This window comes from Symphalangus syndactylus, chromosome 16 (genome assembly GCF_028878055.3).
Source record: "Symphalangus syndactylus isolate Jambi chromosome 16, NHGRI_mSymSyn1-v2.1_pri, whole genome shotgun sequence".
NCBI lineage: Eukaryota > Metazoa > Chordata > Mammalia > Primates > Hylobatidae > Symphalangus > Symphalangus syndactylus.
In genome coordinates this window covers 83589078-83606432 of record NC_072438.2, presented here as the reverse complement: position 1 = coordinate 83606432, position 17355 = coordinate 83589078, and the positions used below count along the sequence as shown (strand labels likewise).

The following is a 17355-nucleotide window of genomic DNA, read 5'->3' as shown; positions in this document are numbered from 1 at the left end:
TCCATTTCATTAAATTCATCTCATAAATTGTTATTCTATTTCATTTGGGTTAAATTGATTTATTTTTCTAACTTCTTAAGAATGATGCTTAGGCTTTTAATTTGCGTTATTTTGTCTTCTTTATTATATGCATTTAAAATTATAAATTTCCCGTTAGTTATGGCTGAACTGTTTCCTAGAAATTTTTATATGGACTCATTTACATTATCATTTCATGTAACTAGTTTTTTCATTTAAGTTTGTTTTTCTTCATGGAATCTTAGGTTACTTAGAAGTGCATTCCTTTATTTACAATATGTTTTTTTTTATACTTTAAGTTCTAGGGTACATGTGCACAATGTGCAGGTTTGTTACATATGTATACCTGTGCCATGTTGGTTTGCTGCACCCATTAATTCGTCATTTACATTAGATATTTCTCCTAACGTTATCTCTCCCCCATCCTCCCACCCCATGACAGGCCCCAGTGTGTGATGTTCCCCACCCTGTGTCCAAGTGTTCTCATTGTCCAATTCCCATCTATGAGTGAGAACATGCGGTATTTGGTTTTCTGTCCTTGCAATAGTTTGCTCAGAATGATGGCTTCCAGCTTTATCCATGTCCCTACAAAGGATAGGAACTCATCTTTTTTATGGCTGCATAGTATTCCCTGGTGTATATGTGCCACATTTTCTTAATCCAGTCTATCACTGATGGACATTTGGGTTCATTCCAAGTCTTTGCTATTGTGAATAGTGCTGCAATGAACATACATGTGCATGTGTCTTTATAGTAGCATGATTTATAATCCTTTGGGTATATACCCAGTAATAGGACCACTGGGTCAAATGGTATTCCTAGTTCTAGATCCTTGAGGAATCGCCACACTGTGTTCCACAATGGTTGAACTAGTTTACATTCCCATCAACAGTGTATAAGTGTTCCTATTTCTCCACATCCTCTCCAGCACCTGCTGTTTCCTGAATTTTCAATAATCGCCATTCTAACTGGTGTGAGATGGTATCTCATTGTGGTTTTGATTTCCATTTCTCTGATGACCAGTGATGATGAGCATTTTTTCATGTGTCTGTTGGCTGCATAAATGTCTTCTTTTGAAAAGTGTTTGTTCATATACTTTGTCCACTTTTTGATGGGGTTGTTTGATTTTTTCTTGTAAATTTGTTTATTTGTAGATTCTGGATATTAGCCCTTTGTCAGATGGTTAGATTGTAAAACTTTTCTCCCATTCTGTAGGTTGCCTGTTCACTCTGATTGTAGTTTCTTTTTGCTGTGGGGAAGCTTTTTAGTTTAATTAGATCTCATTTGTCTATTTTGGCTTTTGTTGCCATTGCTTTTGGTGTTTTAGACATGAAGTCCTTGCCCATGCCTATGTCCTGAATGGTACTGCCTAGGTTTTCTTCCAGGGTTTTTATGGTTTTAGGTCTAACATTTAAGTCTTTAATCCATCTTGAATTAATTTTTGTATAAAGTGTAAGGAAGGGATCCAGTTTCAGCTTTCTACATATGGCTAGCTGGTTTTCCCAGCACCATTTATTAAACAGGGAATCATTTCCCCATTTATTGTTTTGTCAAGTTTGTCAAAAATCAGATGGTTGTAGATGTGTGGTGTTATTTCTGAGGGCTCTGTTCTGTTCTATTGGTCTATATCTCTGTTTTGGTACCAGTACCATGCTGTTTTGGTTACTGTAGCCTTGTAGTATAGTTTGAAGTCAGGTAGCGTGATGCCTCCAGCTTTGTTCTTTTTGCTTAGGATTGTCTTGGCAATGTGGGTTCTTTTCTGGTTCCATATGAAATTTAGTTTTTTTTTCCAATTCTGGGAAGAAAGTCATTGGTAGCTTGATGGGGATGGCATTGAATCTATAAATTACCTTGGGCAGTATGGCCATTTTCATGATATTGATTCTTCCTATCCATGAGCATGGCATGTTCTTCTATTTGTTTGTATCCTCTTTTATTTCGTTAAGCAGTGGTTTGTAGTTCTCCTTGAAGAGGTTCTTCACATCCCTTTTAAGTTGGATTCCTAGGTATTTTACTCTCTTTGTAGCAATTGTGAATGGGAGTTCACTCATGATTTGGCCTTTTGTTTGTCTGTTATTGGTGTATAGGAATGCTTGTCATTTTTGCACGTTGATTTTGTATCCTGAGACTTGGCTGAAGTTGCTTAACAGCTTAAGAAGATTTGGGGGCCGGGCGCGGTGGCTCAGGCTTGTAATCCCAGCACTTTGGGAGGCCGAGGCGGGCGGATCACGAGGTCAAGAGATCGAGACCACGGTGAAACCCCGTCTCTACTAAAAATACAAAAAATTAGCCGGGCGCGGTGGCGGGCGCCTGTAGTCCCAGCTACTCGGAGAGGCTGAGGCAGGAGAATGGCGTGAACCCGGGAGGCGGAGCTTGCAGTGAGCCGAGATTGCGCCACTGCACTCCAGCCTGGGCGACAGAGCGAGACTCCGTCTCAGAAAAAAAAAAAAAAAAAAAAAAAAAAAAAAAAGAAGATTTTGGGCTGAGAGGATGGGGTTTTCTAAATATACAATCATGTCATCTGCAAACAGGGACAATTTGACTTCCTCTCTTCCTAATTAAATACTCTATTCCTTTCTCTTGCCTGATTGCCCTGGCCAGAATTTCCAACACTATGTTGAATAGGAGTGGTGAGAGAGGGCATCCCTGTCTTGTGCCAGTTTTCAAAGGGAATGCTTCCAGTTTTTGCCCATTCAGTATGATATTGGCTGTGGGTTTGTCATACAAAGCTCTTATTATTTTGAGATACATTCCATCAATACCTAGTTTATTGAGAGTTTTTAGCATGAAGGGCTGTTGAATTTTGTCAAAGGCCTTTCTGCATCTATTGAGATATTCATGTGGTTTTTGTCTTTGGTTATGTTTATGTGATGGATTACGTTTATTGATTTGCGTATGTTGAACCAGCCTTGCATCCCCGGGATGAAGCCAACTTGATCTTGGTGGATAAGCTTTTTGATATGCTGCTGGATTTGGTGTGCCAGTATTTTATTGAGGATTTTCACATTGATGTTCATCAGGGATATTGGTCTAAAATTCTCTATTTTTGTTGTGTCTCTGCCAGGCTTTGGTATCAGGATGATGTTGGCCTCATACAATGAGTTAGAGAGGATTCCTTCTTTTTCTGTTGATTGGATTAGTTTCAGAAGGAATGGTACCAGCTCCTCTTTGTACCTCTGGTAGAATTTGGCTGTGAATAGGTCTGGTCCTAGACTTTTTTTGGTTGGTAGGTTATTAATTATTCCCTCAGTTTCAGAGCCTGTTATTGGTCTATTCAGGGATTCAACATCTTCCTGGTTTAGTCTTGGGAGGGTATATTGTCCAGGACTGTATCCATTTATTCTAGATTTTCTAGTTTATTTACAAAGAGGTGTTTATAGTATTCTCTGATGGTAGTTTGCATTTTTGTGGGATCGGTAGTGATATCCCCTTTATCATTTTTTATTGTGTCTATTTGATTCTTCTCTCTTTTCTTCTTCATTTGTCTTGCTAGTGGTCTATCAATTTTGTTGATCTTTTCAAAAAAACCAGCTCCTGGATTCATTGATTTTTTTGAAGGGTTTTTTGTGTCTCTATCTATGAATTCACCACAGTTTGCCTAACCATTCACCTATTGAAGGATGTCTGTGTTGGTTCCAGTCTGGGTTTATGATAAATAAAACTGCTATAAATAATTGTGCACATTTTGTTGTATAAACAAAAAATTTCATATCTCTGTGGGAAATGCCCAAAAATGCAGTTCTGAATTTTATGGTAGTTGCATATTTAATTTTTTATGAAACTGTCAAAATATGTTTCCCAGTAGCAGTGCCATTTTACACTTTCACCAATGATGTAGAAATGACCTAATTTCTCCACAATTTACAACAAAGTTTAGCTCTTATGATAGGCCTGTAGCGATATCACATTGTAGTTTTAATTTCTATTTACCCAATGTAAATAGAAATAAATTTTTTTAAAATATGCTGAATATCTTTTTATATGCTGGTTGGCTCTTTCAATGTCCTTGTCAGTAAATGTCTGTTCTTGTATTTTGCCCATTTGCAAATTGGATTTTATCTTCTGTTTCTACTGTTGAGTTTTGAAACTATAGGACTATAAGTAGAAACTCTGTAGTTTGTCTTTTTTTATCATCGTTAACAGACTTTTTCAAAGAGCAAAACTTTTAAATTTTGAGGAAATTGAACTTATCACTGTTTCCTTTTAAGGATCATGCTTTTGGGGGGCCAGTCAAGGAATGCTTTGCTTCATCTTAGGTCCTGTGATTTTGATTGTGGTATCATATCTTTTTTCTCTTGCTGCTTTTAATTTGCTAATGTTTTACTTTAGTGCACTGAGGCAAATTTACCTTTGTAGGCAGTATGCTTGGTAGTTTTGTTTCTCGTTTCTTGAGTGTTTATCTTGATATTTCCATCAATTTGGAATAACTTTCAGCTATAATCATCTTAAATATTATTTCAGTCCCATTCTCTCTCTCATATGCCTCTGAGAATTGAATAACTTGTATATTACACTTGCATGTCCCATATGTCTCTCATACTCTTATTTATATTTTCTTTTTCTTTCCATGCTTCAACATGGATTTTTTTCTTCTGACCTACTTTCCAGTTCCCTTATTTTCTCTTGCACTATGTCTAAGCTGCTGTTATTACCAATTGAGATACTGTATTTTCTTAAATTTAAATTTTCCGTTAGAATGTTTAACATTTTTTTCATCAACTGTGCTTTTATAATGTATTTCAAGAACATTATGTTAGGATATATGCATCCACTTTTAATAAAATTTGCTGAATATTTAATAATATATTTATACTATAAAAGTATTTACTGGTTTTGAAATCAGTGCATAGAAAAATATTTAAGCATATAAAATAATATTTTGAGTGAGTAAATTATGTAAACTGTACAATGCTTTCAAATATAACTTTACTTTGTCCTCATTCATATTTCTAATTTTCTCATGGGGAAAGGTTAAATTAATTAAGTAGGAGGCCATATCAGCCTGAGGCTATCACTGTATTTTTAGTTTCTGTGTAACAAAATGCTACCTAAATGTGTCTGATGGTTAATATCGAGTGTCAACTTGATTGGACTGAAGGATGCAAAGTATTGTTCCTGGAGTGTCTGTGAGGGTGTTACCAAAGGAGATTAATATTTGAGTCAGTGGACTGGGAGAGGCAGACCCACCCTCAATCTGGGTGGGCACCATCTAATCAGCTGCCAGAGAGGCTAGAATAAAGCAGGCAGAAGATGGAAGAGCAGACTTGCTGAGTCTTCCGGCTTTCATCTTTTTCCTGCGCTAGATCCTTCCTGACCTCGAACATCGGACTCCTTGCTCTTCAGATTTGGATTCTCGGACTTACACCAGTGGTTTACCAGGGGATCTCAGTCCTTTGGCCACAGGCTGAAAGCTGCACTGTTGGCTTCCCTAATATTGAGGTTTAGGAACTCAGACTGGCTTCCTTGCTCCTCAGCTTGCACACGGCCTACTGTGGAACTTCACCTTGTGATGGTGTGTGAGTCAATACTCCTTAATAAACTCCCTTTCATATATACATCTATCCTATTAGTTTTGTCTCTCTAGAGAACTCTGACTAATACATTATGCCAACTAAAAGAAACCTAATTTAGGAATATAATTTTAGTAACAAATAGCTGGGTTTCAGGCAATTACAAGACAGCCAACTGGTCACTAATGCCCAAATAAAGCAAACACCTAGCTGTAGCTGGTCAGGTAATTTCTCTACTTGGCTTCTGTGTTCAGCCTTTGAAAGCCTGTTGCTCACACTGCTGGATGGAGCTCTTTAAACTTCTTCTGATTGTGAGTGTAGCCCAATTTGTTTCTCATTTTTTGCTTAAATAAACCCTTTTAAATGTATTATGTCTAGAGTTTTTTATTTTAACAACAGCGAACATGAAAAAAGCTTTATGTTACAAAGCCAGCCATTGAGATATACATATATTTTTCCCTGACAGTACTAAAAAAAAATAAGTAATGATTACTTTAGCAAGCCCCACGACTGTGCCTCATACATAAATACAAAAAAAGGATGCTTCTCAGGAGTATAATTTCAGCACAAGTTTCAAAATGATGATTTGGGAAGGTATACTTATTTGGGCTCACTAAAGACAATAATAGGGTGCTTTTGACTCAGAAAGGGTATACTTTGACATATACTCTTTCCACTTCTGGATTCATCCATAGCAGATAGATTTTAAAGTGCTGCTCCTAGAATGTATGCCTTCCTGTAATCTCTCCGCCTTCAGTGTGGGTATGACCTGTGTCTTGGTTCTGAAAACAGAATATGGCAAATGTGTTGATGCATGACTCACTTGATTACATTACATTATATGAGGCTGTTTTGCCTGCAGGCTTGCTCCTCTTATTTGCTTGATGAAATAACTGGACATATTGGGGAGGTCCAAATGGCAAGCAACTGCTGGTGGTATCTCAGAGATATGGGCAGCCTTGAGGAGTAAAGGAAAGTCTTGACTTTCTCGGGTCTGTATCAGAAAGAAACTGAATGCTCCCAACAGCCCTATGAACTTGGAAGAGATCCGTGAGCCTCGGGTGAGAAAACAGCCCTAGCAGACACCTTGATTACAGTCTTGCAAGACTCCTGCAAAGATCCAGCTAAGCCATGCACAAATTTCTGACCTATAGAAACTGTGAGATAATAAATACATTTTGTTTTAAGTTGCGGATTTTCTATAATTTCTTATATAGCAGAAAAACAAATGCACAACCCCTTTCAGTCTCCTACTTGCTCTGTTTGCTATAGGCAACCAGCCTTCCAAATTGCCATGCTTCTTTAACTAGATGCACACGACATCCAGCCTTTTGCCCCATGTTCCAGATCCATCTTCACTCTCACCACCCTATTAATACATATATACTCTTCATGTTTTTAAAATTGAATCATCGTTTAGCAGCAGCATCACCCAATCATCATTCCTGTGTCACTCCTGCAGATCCTCCAAAATAGACAGAGCTAGTCCCTCTGACATGATCAAGTCCATCAACCTCATTAAGAAAAAAATCTTTGCTATTTCCTCCTCACTTAAAGTAGGGTTAGACATAAAGCATTCAGTATCATTTTATTGGTATAATTTGTGCAGCATTCATGAATGAATTCATTTTTCTGAGTTACATTTCGGATCCAAAGAAAATTCAATTGTTATGATTCTCCAAAAATTATTTGGTACTTAAAGCTTTATGAAATTATTTCCACTGAGTACAAAATTACACTGTGGGCTTTGGGGGATTATACCTAAGAATAATAAAAATAAAGCTGCTTGCATTTATTCCATTCAAATGAGGAGGAAGGAAACAATTGACTTACCTGGCCAGGCTTAGAATTTTCACATACAACAATATCATATTCCCTGGCAAGTTCGGGTGGATTGTCATTGACATCCAGAACTCTAATACCCACTGTGACATGGCTCAGCAAATCAGGATTATCTGCAAAATACACAGGAATGTATTTAGTATTTCCATGCACACTTTAGAGGCTCGGTTTAAAACAAATCTTTTTAATACTGTAGCTTGTCACTGGTTCCATATGCCGTAGCAGGACTTTTGGCATACGACAACTTTATGAAGGCCCTATTTGCTAGAACTCATTAACTTACAAGAAAATGAAAAATGAACACCATGGCATGACATGAACGCCAAAATGATATTTTGTCATATCAAGGAAATTACATGTTATCAGGAACTTGAGTGGGAGAAAGTTGTCAGAATTCATTGTATGCTGTCAGAGTCTACAGGATGAACAATTGGTTTCATCATTAATCTAAGAAAAACATAGCAGTTGGTAAAAAAAATTACATAATCTTTAAAAAAGTTTAATGTTCAAATCTAACTAAACTCAAAACAAAAAATAAATTTCTTACACAAAGAATCATTTTCTTATGGCAGAATATATGTAGTGTGTGATGTTAAGTCACACTCAGGGAAAAATAAAGAATAATTGAAATCAAAATTTAGCATGAGATTCACACATGCAATTTACATGTAAGTCTGGTAGATATCAAAATATATTTAATAGTTTCAAAAACATCTTAAACTAAGTCTTTTTATTTTTTCAGTGGGTTTATTAATTCTGAGATGTAACAAAAACGTAAATGTCTGGTATATTTTACAAGTCCAAGCTAGAAATTCAGAATACATAATGAACAAATTAAATCTCTCTGTCTGGCTTTCTCTTTGCTAATGTTATCTGTCATTCTCTGAAGCAATTCAAATTTAAATTGTAACAACATACTAATGCATTAATAATAAGACTAGTAAAAAAGATACAACAATATTGGGAAAAAGGGAATAAATACTTATAGAGAAGTTATTCACGATAGTAAGAAAATAGATGGGTTAAAAAGTATCTTAAGTAGCTCTAACATAAATAGAAAATCTAAGAAGTGCTGTATTAAAGTAACTAGAGAAAATAAATTCTTCAGTAAAAAGTTAATTTTTGCAAAGAGAGAAAAAAATTTGTCCCAGGTTTTTTACTTAAAGAAACAGGTAATTACAGTCTACACATTTTTCCCCTAGAAAATATAAGAAAGAGGAAATATTTCAAAATTTTTATATATTTATTTATTTATTTGGCTTGTGAAACTTCGGAACCAATACTAGGCACTGCCACTCAGGACACATATTAAGTGTCAACTACCTAAACAAAATAATAGTAAACACACTCCACTGAGTTGTTGTTGATCATTCTTGATCAATTTTGTCCCAGGAATGTTTGTTTAGCTCAACAATAAAAGACGGAAGAGGTAGAGAAAAGAAGTAAATTTTTATAAAGATACAATAAAAGTTATTCACAAGTTAGTGAATTGAAGGATGATAAAGCATATACATAATCACTCAAGAACATATTAAGAAATACAAAAAACAAAATGCAAGATTCATATATTCTAAAAACCATCCAAAAAACAACAAATGGGAATAAAAATTGCATCATACATCATTCTTAATGGTGAAACTCTAAGAATTAAAGGAACCTATGAATAAATCTAACAAAGTATATGAAAGACCTGTATGCAGAATACTTTACTGAATTTCATTTAAAAAGATATAAAGATATTAAGAGCCACATTATGTCTGTGGTTAAAGAGACAAAATATCACAAATAAGGACATACCGTCCAGCTTGATGGTATTTTCAATGTAATCTAATACAAATCCAATAAAAGTTGTTCATAGCAATTGAAAATTGCTTCTAATATTTATAAACACTAAGATAAGTCAGACTTGTATGAAGAAGAGGAATAAAGCAGAGTTGCACGCCGGGCATGGTGGTTCACGCCTGTAATCCCAGCACTTTGGGAGGCTGAGGTAGGAGGAACATCTGAGGTCAGGAGATTGAGACCAGCCTGGCCAACATGGCGAAACCTTGTCTCTGGTAAAAATACAAAAATTAGCCAGGTGTGGTTGTGCATGCCTGTAGTCCTAGCTACTGGGGAGGCTGAGGTAGGAGAATCGCTTGAACCTGGGAGGCAGAGGCTGCAGCAAGCCGAGCTCACGCCACTGCACTGCAGCCTGAGTGACAGAGCGAGACTCCTTCTCAAAAAAAAAAAAAAAAGGAGAGTTGCTGTACCATTTATCAAGGCCTCTTACACTTAACACTCTATGACTATGTCACAGGGATAGACAAACAGAACAGAAACACAAAACAGAACCCAGCCAAAAACCCACCACACATACAAATGTAATATATGGTGATGATGGCATTACAGATCAATGGTGAACGTATGGGTTAATCAATAAATAGTACAAGTTGTTATTCACATAATAATAGTAGTAGTAACAATAAGAATAATGACATTGATCTTATGTTACACTTACACAAAAACATGTTTTAAATTATTAAAGACTTAAGTATATAAGGCAAAATTATACATATTTTGGGAAAAATGGTTAGCATTAATATGTGCACCTAAGTTCCATGCACAATTTCAAAACACAAAATTCACTAAAACACGAAGGATGCAATTGATAAATTTGATTGCACTAAAACGTGATTTCTGACTCTGTTTCTCCAAATATATCATGAAGAGGAAAAATATTACAATTTGGGTGAACACATCTGTGGCACATATAACTGACAAAGGACTTGTATCTATAATATATAATTTAACATATCGAAACACTTTTAAAAGCCAACACAATATAAAAATAGGCAAATATTAATGGCCAACAGTTAATAGAAGGGATAATGTAAATAAAAAATAAACATGAAAAAAATTCAGCCTCATTAGTATGAAAAACAGTAGGTTAATCAAAATAAGTTAACATTTAACATAAGCCAGACTAACACAATTAAGAAGTTTGACAAGATTTCTCCAAATGCTGGATTGAATATAGACAAAGAAAGGTCTATAAAGTTAACTTATAAGGAATAACTTGTATACTCTCATGCTCTAGATGACATCAGCTGTCACCTCTCACTGTCCTACCTCTGCCTTGTTGCAGCTTTGCCCTGGGACTGGAATGTGTTTTCATGCATTCCACACTTGGGCACAGGAAACGAAATCCTTCTACTTCAAAATAGACTCTTTCCATTATGACCCAATATTACTTCACATCCCTAATGTACAATCACTATTCTGTAACAATGATTAAAAGCATAGCATGTGGGATCAGGCTAATATCAGTTTTGCCTATGTATCTACTATCATTCAGTGTCCTGTAGGAAACCGAATTTAATCTTACCTTACTGAGCATGTGACTCATGATACTGCCTGCCCTGTCAGGGGCAACCACAGGAATTACGAAAAACAAAATGTTGGAGTAAATTTAAAGTAATTTCTGGTGCAAATTCAATAACTGCTGTCTGTTACTAAAAGGAGGATGATGTATAAAAATGTGGCTGTGATTTCAGACAATTAGGGGTGAAAACTCACTATCGCTTTATAGCCACTCGCAGCCTTCTTGCAGCATTCTGGTATTTTATGATATGAGATATTTCCGTATTTGTGAACTGAAAACTACCCATGGGTCTCCATATATTATTTCTTGTGTCCTTGGGTCAGTATTTTACCCTTTAAATGTCAATCACTCTACCTACAAAATGTAAACCTATTCATGGGATTTACAAGCATTTTGCTAAGGCCAAAATTGGATAATTCCCTAAGGTCTTAAAACACTATTTCCGTTATTGTTATTATAATTTTTATTTTTATGCTTCTTGTCTAGAAAACAATTTTCATATTCTTTCGATAGCAGAGTAAATAAAATATATTGAAATCATACAAACTTAAATATAAATCATATTCTCAGCACTCGTCAGGAGCAGAACTTCAATAAATTATTTGCAATTTATTGATGTGCCTTAATTATTTAATTTGTAAGCCTATAATAAGAGTTATTTAACTTGCCAAGTTGTGTTTTTGAGAAACAATTAACGGTAACTACGTCAACTTTATAACACTGAGCCTGGAAAAAAGCAGAATGCACATCTTAATAATTTCGGAATATTAAAATAGAAACAAAGCTAAAATACATGCATGTTATTTTCCAGCACCAACCATGCTATATAAAAACCACTGTGCTTTATGCAACATTAATACAACAGGGACTCATGTCATCAGAGTGCCCCCTCTAGAGATAATGATACAGAGAAAGTGCTATTCCAGTGCAAGTGGAAGCTGTATGCTACAATATGTAGAAGATCTTTTATAACTTGAGAAACAATACATTTTATCCAGTGATTACTTTTGGGAAGACTGATATGTGAGTAACACTATTATGGGCTCTGGAGAACACAGAACAACAAAATATGCCATTCTTCCAGATTTCTCACTTATTGACACTGAATGGAAAAAAATAAATACTAATTTTTTTCTTAAATATCATGACTTAAATGTTTAATTTACTTTTAGCCCAAAGCCATTATTATTTAAATATGTGCCACCCAAACAATCTAAATCATGTCTATTAGTATATGCCTACTAGAGAATTTGGTAGATTTGTAATCTGATTATTCATATTCTAAAATTAGTATTAAAAATATTTGTCAAATATATAAATAGGTTAGTGTAATATTGTGGATTATTTTCCTAAAACTATGCTTTTATTGCTTTCATTATGAAAATTCACTCAAAATGAAAAGCCTTATCTACTACTATAATTACAATTTACAGGGAATATGAACTTAAAAGATCACATTTATAGCTATCTAAGTTTCATAAATGCCCATGAGAATAAAGGTGGCTTATAAATTGTATTTTTGGTCTGTCTGATTTAGATTTTTATGAAAATATTTCCTTATAGGAAAATTTATAACTAAAATTACTCTCACTCTTTTGAATACTTACTGTGGGCTGATGCTGGAACATTTTAATGTGGTTGGTTAATGTTTTGTTTGTTAACAAATATGTTTCCATTATTTTCTTTAATAAATGTGTAACAATAAGTTTTGCAAACAGGTGTTCAAATGAAAACAAACTTTCCACTTAAGTCTATTTGTTTGATTTGAAATGAGAGTAGTTTTTCCATTGTAAAATCTTGTATATGAAAGTCATATTTAAGTTTTAGGTAAAAAAGTGAGCTAAATCAATTAATACATATTATAAACTATAATATTATTAAATCTACTTAAACAATAATTTATATGTAAAACTCTCACAATGCCTGGTACATGCCAGTGCCACTAATATGCCTCTTTTTCTCTTTATTTTTTAAGTATTATTTAAATATCAGTAAAAAAAGAAATCAAATATTGTATCCAAAATAATTTGCTATAATTTATATGAATGGTGTATATCACATATAATAAATTAATCCTCAAATATCTCTTTACTGTATCCACATAAAAAGTTTTAAAATAAAGCATTCTGTGAATTTTATGTGATAGAAAATTAAAACAACTCTGTGTTTAAAGTCTGTTATTTCATAGGAAGGAGCATAACACAAGTGTAGAAATATTTCAAAAATTACAAAGCATTTAGAAACACATCACACAAAACTTATCCCATATATTTATTCAACTTTTGTCAGTTTACAGTAAGTGCTCTCATTTATTACATAGTTATCATACAAATTCTAGATTGAAGTGATTATTTAAAATGCATCTTGACTCTTTTCAGTACATTGTTTTGTTCCAGTTGCCTATAAATCCTCCAACAATTCCTTATATATCGTTAATATTATTACCTGAGAGTAACATGAGTTAGAAGCTTTAAATTTAAAGCTGTGCCTTTGCTGTTAGGAATGAACACTTCGTTCCGTTAACCAGAACTACAAAGTCAAAGTAATTTACCTCTAGTTGAAAGTAATTACATTGAGAGAATGTAAGAAATTTTATTTATTATAAAGTAAATGAAAAATATGTATTCTACTCTTGTGAAAATGTCACAATTGGCCCACTCAATTATATAAGAAAATCTACCAACTATAACATTCATTTTCTACTTTTTGTAATAATTCAGTTTTAACATGTTTTTTCTATCTTGGCCTATTTGTCTATAATGCCTGTGAACTTTTCTATCTTTCATCTTTATAGAGTATACAGGATTTACCTTGTGATGAACTTTTATGCTATCTTTTGCACTTATAATTACAATCAAATTTTAATGCTGCTTAGAACTTTGCTAACAATGGATTATAAGTTTATTCTTTCTTTTTCTGGCTGTGCAATCTAATTATAATAAAAATTTCCTTATCAGATAAAATTGACATCAAAAATAATAATGTTAATTAAAGCAAAACAGCTACTATGTAAAATAATTAATAAAAATAATGATATATATATTTTAAATGTTTGTATAAAAATATTGAAATGCATAATTATTCATCAAACTGCAATCTCTCAGTGTAGGAGTATGGATGTAACTCTGAGAACAGATTTGTTGCTGTTCAGGGTTAATGCCACCATTCTTGCAAAGGTAACACACTGAGTTATCTATGAAGTTATTTTTGAAGCCCAAAATTGATTGATTCTAAGTGACGGAAGAACTTGAAGATTCTTTCAAAACACTGAGCGTGGCAACACTTCTAATTCTATAAAATTACCTGAGATTTTATAATTGCCTAACTGTTCTCCTTAATTGGAATATAATTTTAGCAAATCACTTTTATGAAGTCTTGGGAAACTTTCAACTTAAAGTACGTTACACAAATTCTGAATCTATTATGTGCATATATCCCATTATTTTGTTTAATATTTAAATAAACTACATAATTACAATAAGAAGTTTGACTGGTTTGGAAATAGAACTTAAAAAAAAATCCACCTTAGTCAGGAAAGAGCAACTGATTAAAACTGGCCTGCCATCACAAAGGATTGTAAAATGGAATAAAATATATAAAATAGAAAATAGATAATGCGAAGAATGCTCTCTGGGAGAAGAGACTTACATAAGCTAAGCCCCAGGACTATCTCAGGCTTTGATAATACATTCATTATGACCAAGTGAGGGATATCCTAGGAAAAGAAGACTGGTTGTTTAACATTTAAAAATCAGTGAATATAATTCACTGCACATATTCAATACACACATAATAAAAGTTAACAAATATGAATTTTTAACAAGAAATAAAGAACACTTAGCAAGTTACAAATAGAAGGGACTTTCTCAACCTGAACAATGCTATAACTATGATCACTCTTATCAGTGAATATTGAACGCTTTATCCCAAGGATCAGAAATAAAGAGAAATGTAAGGATATACGCTCTCAGAACTTCTCCTGAACACTACCTTTAGGGTTATAGTTAGAGTAAATAGTAAAAGAAATAAAAGTTATGTAAATTGCAAAATAAAAAACAAATTTATCTTCCTTCAGAGCCAGAATGATTATCTATGAAGAAAATACCACATAATATACAAAAAAATAGAATTATTAAAACAGTTTAGCAGTACCGCAGGATACAAGTTTGGTATTTACATATATTTCTATAAGAATGAAAGTAAAGGAAGATTTTAACATCTAATTTATATAATATGAATAAACATGAAAACAAATATGTGAAATATTTGTATGCTGAATTCTACATATGTTGCTTTGAGAAATGTTTAAAAGACCTAGATAACTGAAAACATACTGTGTTTACTCATGGATAAAATGCTCAATGTTGTTCATTGAGGTGTCCATGCTCCCAAATTGAAACTTAGATTCAATGTAATACTAATCAAAAATCCAATATTATTGAATAATTTGATAAACTGATTCTAAAAGTTATATGCAACAAAAACTGTTCTAAAGTAACCCAAACAATTTCAAAAAGAAAGAAGAAAAATGTAGGAGAACTCACACTGTCTGACTTTGTGTCATTATAAAACTATAGTAATCATAGCACTGTAGTATTAGTATATACATTGTCAGTGGTACCAATGAGAGTCCAGAAATTGATAAATACACAAATGCTCAAGGGTTTATAGACAAACTAGCCATACCAATTAATTGAGAAAATGATAGCATTAAGACAAATGGTGGATCCATTGTAAATTCATATTAAAGAAAATTAAACTTGACCCTTACCACTCATCATATATAAAACATGGCCCAAAGGAAACCATAGATATAAATATAAAACCTCAAAGTTTAAATATCTAAAACTAATAAAGGAAATTTTTGTTACCTTTTGTTTGGCAAAGAATTATTAGAAAAAACACAAAAGAAAAAACATTAAAAAAAAGCCAATAAATTGTAATACAGCGTTTATTAAGAAAATGAAAAGATAAGACACAAATATGTGAATATATTCAAAAAAAGAACATCTGATTAACTCATATATCTACATATATTAAAATCTCAAATTCAGACAATAAAAATCTAAACAACTTTATAAAATTTTGCAAAATCCTGAACAGAAAATCCACCAAAGAAGAAAATACAGATGGCACATGAAAATATTTTCAGCATCATTTCTCTGTGGTGAAATGCAAATAAAAACCACAATAAGATGTCACTACATACTTATTAGAATGACAGAGAAAAATACTCTGGCAACATATGCAGAAGACATGAAGCAACTCTGATGGTAATGTAAAGTTGTATAGCCAGTTTGGAAAGCAATTTGGCATGTTTCCATAAACTCGAACATGGTATTTTGTTTAACAATCCCACACCTGGCTATTTACCCAAGACAAGCTAAAATGTGTGTTCTCACACACACACACACACACACACACAAACAAAATTGGGCTGTGCATGGTGGCTCACACCTGTAATCCCAGCACTTAGGTAGGCCGGCATGGGTGGATCAGCTGAGGTCAGGAGTTCAAGACCAGTCTGGCCAACATGGTGAAAGCCCGTCTCTATTTAAAAAAATGCAAAAATTAGCCAGGCGTGGCTTCCTGAAAATAATGACTCATAAGCTTGACTCATTAACACAAAAGCTTCCTGAAAAGAATGACTCAAAGGAGTCCACAGTGTCTACTTGTCATTCTCATTACATTTGAAAAAGGCAAAACTATAGGTCGTTACCAGGACTTGGAGGTGAGAGAAGAGAAATCACTTGAACTTTAATTTTTGTGGACGAAGGTTGTGGAAAGTGACTAGATGCCTTTGCAAAATTCATTATACTTTACACATTAAAATGGTAATTTTACTATGTAAATTGCTCTCCATGAAAGCTGACTTGTTAACAAGAGTGATGTATTCTGAGGCATTAAATTTGTAGCCAGTGTATTTTTTTTGTCATTTTTTGGTCATTTTTTTAAAATGTTAGACTTCCCTTTGACAACATTTTTCTAATGCATCATTCTAACAAATTTCTTTCCAATGAACTTTTAGTAACCACATAAACTTTATCAATGTATTGCTTCTACTGAAATACTAAATATTATAAATTATTGAAAATGTTCCTCATTTATGTTTGTCACTGGGTTGTTGACACCAAGATGATCTGAAGCAATAGTTAAGAAGCACCTTATACATAATTTCTGATGATTAACATTTTTATATTTTCATTTCCTCTACCCAGAACTAAGGTAAAAACAGAAGACATTCCTTATCTTTAACTTTCAACAAGATATTTGTATATGTGTGAGTGCCTGGGTTTGTATCTTGGTTCATTTATTATGAGTGTCATATTTTCGTTTATTTGGGAGTATTTGATTTGACTTAGTAGTATGTAGTACCACTTATGATTTAAAAGGCATATCATGACAGCTGGGTGAATAACAAGAAGGCTAAGATTAAGACCCAAAGCCCAAAGGAAGCTGAGGTTAGGACCCAAAGAAAGCTCTTAAAATATCCCAGGTAAGGGGTGAAAGTTGTTCGAAGTGTGGTGGAAGTGAGACAAATGATAAGAAATGGTTGACTTATAAATAGTTTTTAAAGGTATAGCTGACAAAAGTTTCCAATGGATTGGATGTGGAATATGA

The 17355-nt window shown here is 33.6% G+C and overlaps 1 protein-coding gene across 5 annotated transcripts in view; it reads right to left on the bottom strand.

Annotated features, from left to right (window-relative positions):
- Nucleotides 1-17355, bottom strand: part of CDH18 (cadherin 18) — a 360524-nt gene that overhangs the window by 42757 nt on the left and 300412 nt on the right. For all 5 annotated transcript variants that reach the window (XM_055245947.2, XM_055245950.2, XM_055245951.2 and 2 more), the window contains one exon: nucleotides 7362-7483. In XM_055245947.2, the coding sequence (XP_055101922.1) occupies nucleotides 7362-7483 (122 nt within the window). The remainder of the gene's footprint in view (nucleotides 1-7361; nucleotides 7484-17355) is intronic.